This window comes from Sapajus apella, unplaced genomic scaffold (assembly GCF_009761245.1).
Source record: "Sapajus apella isolate SASKATOON/1434 unplaced genomic scaffold, GSC_monkey_1.0 scaffold38, whole genome shotgun sequence".
Classification (NCBI taxonomy): Eukaryota; Metazoa; Chordata; class Mammalia; order Primates; family Cebidae; genus Sapajus; species Sapajus apella.
The window spans coordinates 15,957,096-15,965,207 of NW_022436978.1; the positions used below are offsets into that span (position 1 = coordinate 15,957,096).

General features: G+C 45.3%; 1 protein-coding gene and 1 long non-coding RNA gene across 2 annotated transcripts in view; one reads left to right on the forward strand and one right to left on the reverse strand.

Annotated features, from left to right (window-relative positions):
- Positions 1–8,112, forward strand: part of LIPH (lipase H) — a 37,557-nt gene that overhangs the window by 11,236 nt on the left and 18,209 nt on the right. The window contains exon 5 of the mRNA XM_032298363.1: positions 7,015–7,182. Within this exon, the coding sequence (XP_032154254.1) occupies positions 7,015–7,182 (168 nt within the window). The remainder of the gene's footprint in view (positions 1–7,014; positions 7,183–8,112) is intronic.
- Positions 5,625–8,112, reverse strand: part of LOC116564917 — a 7,595-nt gene continuing 5,107 nt past the window's right edge. Inside the window, exon 2 of the long non-coding RNA XR_004275159.1 lies at positions 5,625–5,870. This is a non-coding gene — a long non-coding RNA (uncharacterized LOC116564917). The remainder of the gene's footprint in view (positions 5,871–8,112) is intronic.

Consider the following 8,112-nt stretch of genomic DNA (forward strand, 5'->3'; position numbering starts at 1 on the left):
TGTTACCCAGGCTGGAGTGCAATGGCGCGATCTCGGCTCACGGCAACCTCCGCCTCCTGGGTTCAGGCAATTCTCCTGCCCCAGCCTCCTGAGTAGCTGGGATTACAGGCACGTGCCACCATGCCCAGCTGATTTTTTGTATTTTTAGTAGAGACGGGGTTTCACCATGTTGACCAGGATGGTCTCGATCTCTTGACCTCGTGATCCACCTGCCTCGGCCTCCCACAGTGCTGGGATTACAGGCTTGATCCACCCTGCCCGGCCTGATTTTTATATTTTTAGTAGAGATGAGGTTTCACCATGTTGGCCAGGATGGTCTCGATCTCTTGACCTCGTGATCTGCCTGCCTTGGCCTCCCAAAGTGCTGGGATTACAGGCTTGAGCCACCGCACCTAGCCATGTAGTAATTTTTAATAGAAAACAAACTTCCTGAGAGGTTACAAGTAGTATAAATATAAATTACAAATTAAAAAATATAACTCAAATATACTCTTTTTTTTTCCTAGCCACTAGACAACCAGGGCTTTTTTTTTTTTTTTTTTTTTAAAGATTGAGTCTCACTCTGTTACCCAGGCTGTAGTGCAGTGGCTCCATCCTGGCTCGCTGCAACCTCTGCCTCCCGGGTTCAAGCAATTCTCTGCCTCAGCCTCCCGAGTAGCTGGGATTACAGGCACCTGCCACCATGCCCAGCTAATTTTTTGAATTTTTAGTAGAGACCATGTTTCACCATCTTGGCCAGGCTGATCTTGAACTCCTGACCTGATGATCCACCCGCCTCAGCTTCCCAAAGTGTTGAGATTACAGGCATGAGCCATCCTGCCCAGCCACTACTTTTAAAACTATAGACACATAATTAAAAGCTATTATGAGTTATTTCTCTCTCTTGAAAAGGTATGTCTTTGACTTAGAAATACTATACCTGGAAATCGCTCATAGAGAAATAATGGAAAATGGAGACAAGAGTTAGAGTGCAAAATGTTCAACATAACATTATTTGTAATTAAAGCTTTAGAAATAATTTAAATGCCCACCTTACAAAAAATATTAAATAAATGATGGTATGCTCACAAAGAATATAATTCTTAAAAATCACATTTTCAGAAATTAATGAAAATTCTTACAATGTGATAAGGAAAAAGACAAAACTATACAATATGATGCCAATTTATTTTTTAAATGTGTATTTGTACCGGTGTAAATATAGAAAAAAAGACTAAAAGTAAATGCTCTAAACAATTATTTACTGGCAATCTGTTGATATTGGACTTTTAGGTGTTTTTCTATCACTATTTCCTATTATTTTTTGTTTTTCAAATAATTATATATTACTTTTACAATGAGGAAAAAACTCACAAAACAAAAATGGGGAGTAAGAGGGCACCATACAAGTGAAGTGACTGACAGCATATAAAAACCAATCTAAATGCTCTAAATCTGTATTTCACCATTGCTAGAGAAAGTAAATTGGAAATAATTCCAGAAAAAAGATGATCTTGTTACAAAATGGTAGCTAGACAGGCCCCCTGGAGTGACACAGCATTTGAAAATGATTGGCTGAAATGGCCTAAGTAGGCCAACCATACTGTACCGTAGTCAAGTTCAAATCCTATCCTGTTTGACAGTGTAACTACATCCACAGCAGCCAAAGATAATGTGCTTTGCTCATAAAGGACATATCCCCAGTGTTGCTGTTAACTTCATTGTTTCTGCAAAAGGAAGTTCCAGGAACAATAATTAAATGTTGACCCATCAGATTTGACGCCAGTCCCCAGCTGGGCCCCATGCCAGCTTCATGCTTCTCCCTCCTTGCCCAGTTGATTTCTCTTCGGTCTTCATTAATTTCTTCTCTGGGCACCAGCGGACTCTGGAGGAGGAGGAAATAGCTTGATCTCAGCACCCAGCAGCTCCACTGGCTTACAGTCACAGCTTCTCTTTTCATGAGGTTTTCTGTTTCCTATTCAGATTCTCCATTGATTACCCATCATTTGGACCCAGTTCCTTCTTTTGAGTGACATCAGACTCTGACCCTTCAATCTTCTGACAACCTCTGTGCTGCAGTTCTTCCATCATCTCCAGCTCTTCCAACACCCATCCCCATGCCTCATCCGCCTCCTGTCTCACTGTCACACCACATGGCTCCTGCCAAGAAATACCTTGAGGCTTGCCTCTCACCTCTTCTGGCCCATCCATGACTTCTAGTGACACTGGTGCTATTGTTCAGCCCTTCTTACTTCACCCTTGTAGCAGAAACAAAGCCCCTGCCACTTGACTGCTATCATGAATGCCCAGTGCACCCCCCAGGTCTCAGCCACGTCAGTTCCACTTTTGCTTGGGAACACTGCTGGCAAAGTTATGAAGCCTTGTTGATGGAGCACAAGATCCAAGCAAGCTTTCCAATGTCTCCCTGGCCCTCCATCATGGGGCCAGTGAACGCTCTCATTCATCTCTTGCTGACTCCCCGTTGTCATTCCTTATACTTCTGCTCCAAATATTTCCCACCTACAAATTCTTAGCTCTTAGAGGTGAGCTAGACTGGACTTTTGCACATAGATCGAGGTCCCACCGAAGAGCTGTTTTATGGTCTTAGTTCACAAGAATGTAAAGACTACATTCATGTTCCCTCCAGACCCAGGGTAGCACATTCCCCAGCCTTTCTCAAAGCCGTCTCCTCTGCTTGCCCTCCTTGGGGATCTTCCTCTGCCAATAACCCTCCAATGCCTTCTTTCCTGGTAGCTTTACCTGTTCCTTCTTCAATGGCTCCCTTCTCTGCCTTAAACATATTTGCCGTCCGATGAAAACTTCTAGGGAGTTTTTGATAACGATTGAATTTTTCTCCTTTTCACTGTCAAACCCATCCAGTGACAGTCTTCATTTCTGATTCCGTCTCCTCACTGCCCATCATGCTAACCTCTCCTTCTCTAGTTTCAACCCATGTCTCTTTGCTAAAGACGACTTCAAGTTCACTAGCTGCCTCTCAACTACCAGATGGCTGAGCCCAGGGCCCTCTTCTCAGCTTCCATTTTCCAGAAGCCTCCAGCTTCAGGTTCCAATAATCCTGCCCTCCTTTTTAATTTTTATTTATTTTTGAGATGGAGTCTCACTTGTCACCCAGGCTGGAGTGCAGTGGTGTGATCTTGGCTCACTGCAACCTCTGCCTCCTGGGTTCAAGCAATTCTCTTGCCTCAGCCTCCTGAATAGCTGGGACTACAGGCATGCACCACCATGCCTGGCTAATTCTTATAGTTTTAGTAGAGACGGGGTCTCTATGTTGGCCAGGCTGGTCTTGAACTCCTGGGCTCAAGTGATCTGCCTACCTCAGCCTCCCAAAGGGCTTGGATTACAGGCATGAGCCACCTCGCCCAGCCCAGCCTGTCCTTCTTAACATTCTCCCCTTCTTCATCTTCTGTGATAGCAGGTGATGCTCTTTGACTAGCCCCTCAGTGGTCCTACCTCCTTTAAGGGTCCTCTTAATGTAACTACCCCGTTGGCTGAGCCAAAGCCTTCTGAGTTTCTCCTTATGTTGCCTTCTTCCTTAAATGTTGTTATCTATTTTTCTGACTTCAGATTTCACACTGAGAATAAAGGAAGAATTGGCACAAATTCTGATTGACCGCATACATATGGGACTGCACCCAATAGTCCACACTTATTTAGCGGTCCTCATTCTCAGAGTGACACACTTCCCTGCAGTTGCTGCCTTTTGGTGCCCATTTACACGAGAGGCCAATTCTAGGCAGGAAATGCCGATGGGAGGGTTTATAGTCCAGGCACACCCATTTGCTCATGTGGGCTTCCTTAGAGAATTCTTGAGTAGATTTGGTCTTTTTATATCCCCCGATCCTGGTTCCTTGTCCCAGGATGGGATTTTGACACCAGCCACCATCGTCACCCATCTCTGTGTGGCACAAGAATTTCCATTTCTAACAAGTCCCCAAGTCCCCTGGTGATACTAACACAGCTGGTCTGGACACACTATTTTGAGAACTTCAGTAGTAGAGCCACAAACACAGGTTTTGAAGCTACATATACCTGGGTTTAAAGTCCCTGCTTTGCCACTTACTAGCGTGGGACCTCAGGTTCTCTGTGCCTCCATTTTCTCATCTATAAAATGAGGCTGATACCATCTACCATGCAAAACTGTGAGGGTCAGGAATATGTTACATAAAGCACCTGTGCATACGTTGTTAGTGCCCATGATGGTCATCTTCCCTCCCTCCCTCCTTTCCTCCCTCCCTTCTTTCCTTTTCCCCTCCCTTCTACCCTCCCTCCGTTCTTCCTTCCTTCCTTCCCTCATTCATTTTTTTTTTTTTTTTGAGATGGAGTTTCACTCTCGTCACCCAGGCTGGAGTGTTATGGCGCGATCTCAGCTCACTGCAACCTCTGCCTCCTGGGTTCAAGTGATTCTCCTGCCTCAGCCTCCTGAGTAGCTGGGATTACAGTCATGTGCCATCATGTCTGGCTAATTTTGCATTTTTGGTAGAGACAGGGTTTCTCCATGTTGGTCAGACTGGTCTCGAACTCCCAACCTTAGGTGATCTGCCCGCCTTGGCCTCCCAAAGTGCAGGGATTATATATGTGAGCCACTGCGCCTGGCCCTCCCACTTCCTTTTTTCCTTCTTTCCTTTTCTTTCTCTTTATTCTTTGCAATCCTCCTTCCTTGGCCCCCCAAAGTGCTGGGATTACAGGTGTGTGCTACACCTGCAGCAATACCGTCAGCATATCCTGAGAATGAGCCTCGATGGCAGACACAGCTGACAGCAGCTCTTCGGAATGAGGGTTGCCATGTGGAGGTTACTGGGTGGGGTGAAGGTGCCTATAAACTGCATGCTTTTTATATGCGGTTGCAGTTCTCCTGTCCGGCCTGTTGACACTGGACTGTTTCCGTATGTAAATTTCTCCAATAAACTGTAGGTCTTTTTCATCCGCTCTATGTCTGTTCATCAGCCTCTTGAACTGGTGCCATCCCTACTGAAGTCAACAGGGGCCCAGCACAACCAACCATGCCTGGCTCAGCAGTTATAAATAAAACATATACATTTATGGTTTTAAAATATTCAAAAACAAATTTGGGATACTTAATTTGCTGAGTTAGGAAAAAATCCTAAACCACAAAAATATATCTGTCATCACCATTATTTCATAAAATAAAAGGCATTTTTTTTTTTGAGACGGAGTCTTGTTCTGTTGCCAGGCTGGAGTGCAATGGCACAATCTCGGCTCAGTGTAACCTCCGACTCCCAGGTTCAAGCAATTCTCCTGCCTCAGTCTCCCAAGTAGCTGGGATTACAGGCGCATGCCACCACAGCCAGCTAATTTTTGTATTTTTGGTACAGATAAGGTTTCACCATTTTGGCCAGGCTGGTCTTGAACTCCTGACCTCAGGTAATCCGCCTGCCTTTGCCTCCCAAAGTGCTGGGATTACAGGCGTGAGCCACTGTGCCTAGCCAAATAAAGGGCATTTTAACACATATATCCACTAAAAAAGGACATCAGCCCAGAACATGCAGAACTTTACATTAATTGCAGTTAGCTTAATAGAATACTCACTGTCTGATCTGTGTGGTTCCCACACTCTGCTAGACTCGTGAACACATTGTCATAAATCAGCACTAGTCCAGAAATGGCATTTTGGAACAGCTGAGCAGTTGTATCTTCCAGTGACCCTCAACATCTGGCAGTTGCTCCCCGTGTCTCTCTTGATTGCCTGCCTGGTTTCTGTGCAGTGCCAGGTTCCATTGCTTTTGACATGAATGAGAAATGTGGCAGGAATCCAAATGACTCTTGCTCTTGACCTTTTGGCAGTTGGGATTACTGGCACTGAGCAGTACCAGACTGAGGAGGCGCGTAAGAACCAGACTTCTAGTTAAAGCCTTGAGCAGAAATAAAGCAGAGAGGTTTCAGCAAACAGCAGAGCCTGCTAGAGCGTGCACTTATTCATTCATCCAACAAATACCTATTAATTTGCCATGTGTCTGGCACTGTTTTAGGGTCTGGAGTGACAGCAGAACACTTCAGTATAGTGTAACAGCTCAGAACAGAGTAATCGTTCAACTGTTATATTGAACAAAATAGGCAAAGTCTTACATTGGGAAAAGCAGAGTCAAAGTTATTCTATTCAAGACAGAAGTTCAGTGGCTCATATCTGAAATCCCAGAACTTTGGGAGGCTGAGGTGGGCAGATCACCTGAGGTCAGGAGTTCGAGACCAGCCTGGCTAATATGGTGAAACCCTGTCTATACTAAAAATACAAAAATTAGCCAGCAGTGGTGGTGCATGCCTGTAGTCCCAGCTCCTCGGAAGGCTGAGGCAGGAGAATTGCTTGAACCTGGGAGGTGAAGGTTGCAGCAAGCTGGGATTATGATATTGCACTCCAGCTTGGGTAACAGAGTGAAACTCCATCTAAAAAAAAAAAAAAAAAAAAGAAGAAGTTAGACTTGATTAGATCTGATGGTAGTATTTAACAGTGAAAGTTTTTCTTTCTTTTTTGAGATGGAGTTTCACTCTGTTGCCCAGGCTGGAGCGCAATGGCAGGATCTCAGCTTACTGCAACCTCCCCCTTCTGGGCTCAGGTGATTCTCCTGCCTCAGCCTCCTGAGTAGCTGCAATTACAGGCACCCATCACCACGCCTGGCTAATTTTTGTATACTTAGTAGAGACAGGGTTTTGCCACATCGACCAGTCTGGTCTTGAACTCCTGACCTCAGGTGATCCACCCGCCTCAGCCTCCCAAAGTGCTGGGATTACAGGCGTGAGCCACCTCGCCCAGCCCTAGGTCTTTTACCAAAGTATATTTGCCCTAATTCTTGCCACAACCTTAATTTGATTTAATCTTTTCTCCTCCCACTTGCCAGCATGAATCCTTATCCATGGGATTTTATAAAGATTAAATGAAATCAAATACACTGAAACCGCGCAGGGCCAGATGAGAAATGGTGTGTGTGTATAAAATATGTGATATAGTATTATTCAATGCTTCAACTGCTCTACTCTTTCATCACTTCTTTTACAACCAAGGATTTCAGTATTTTAAATGCGACCACCAGAGGTCTGTGTACCTGTACCTGTCTTCCCTGAGAGAGAGCTGCACCATCACTGCATACCCCTGTGACTCCTACCAGGATTACAGGAATGGCAAGTGTGTCAGCTGTGGTGCCTCACAAAACCAGTCCTGTCCCCTCCTGGGTAAGTCCAACAAGCAGTTTCGTCTCTGATTAACAAAGAACTAACTTTTGGTATGAATTCCAGAACCACTTTATCATGTAAAAACTGGCCCCACACTTGTATTAAAAACTTGTTTTTCTGCTGGGCACAGTGGCTCATGCCTGTAATCCTAGCACTTTGGGAGGCTGAGGCAGGCACAGTGGCTCATGCCTGTAATCCTAGCACTTTGGGAGGCTGAGGCAGGCACAGTGGCTCATGCCTGTAGTCCTAGCACTTGAGGTCAAGAGTTCGTGACCAGCCTGGGCAAAATGGTGAAACCCTGTCTCTATAAAAATACGAAAAGTAGCTGGCTGTGATGGTGTGCGCCTGGAGTCCCAGCTGCTCGAGAGGGAGGCTTAGGTGGGAGGATCGCTTGAGCCCAGGTGGTTGAGGCTGCAGTGAGCTGAGATCGTGCCACTGCACTCCAGCTTGAGTGACAGAGCAAGAACCTGTCTCTAAAAATAAATAAATAGAAGGTTAAATTAAAATTTTTTTCTTCTTAAAAAGAAAAAAATTTAAAAAAAGGCAACTTTTTTTTTTCTAGTCAGTTTTTCTGGCCAATTTGTTCTTTGAACTACTCTAGTCTCCTGCTAATAAACAATGTTAGAAAAGCAACTATAGGCCGGGCGCGGTGGCTCAAGCCTGTAATCCCAGCACTTTGGGAGGCCGAGGCGGGTGGATCACGAGGTCAAGAGATCGAGACCATCCTGGTCAACATGGTGAAACCCCGTCTCTACTAAAAATACAAAAAACATTAGCTGGGCATGGTGGCGCGTGCCTGTAATCCCAGCTACTCAGGAGGTTGAGGCAGGAGAATTGTCTGAACCCAGGAGACGGAGGTTGCGGTGAGCCGAGATCGCGCCACTGCACTCCAGCCTGGGTAACAAGAGTGAAACTCCGTCTCAAAAAAAA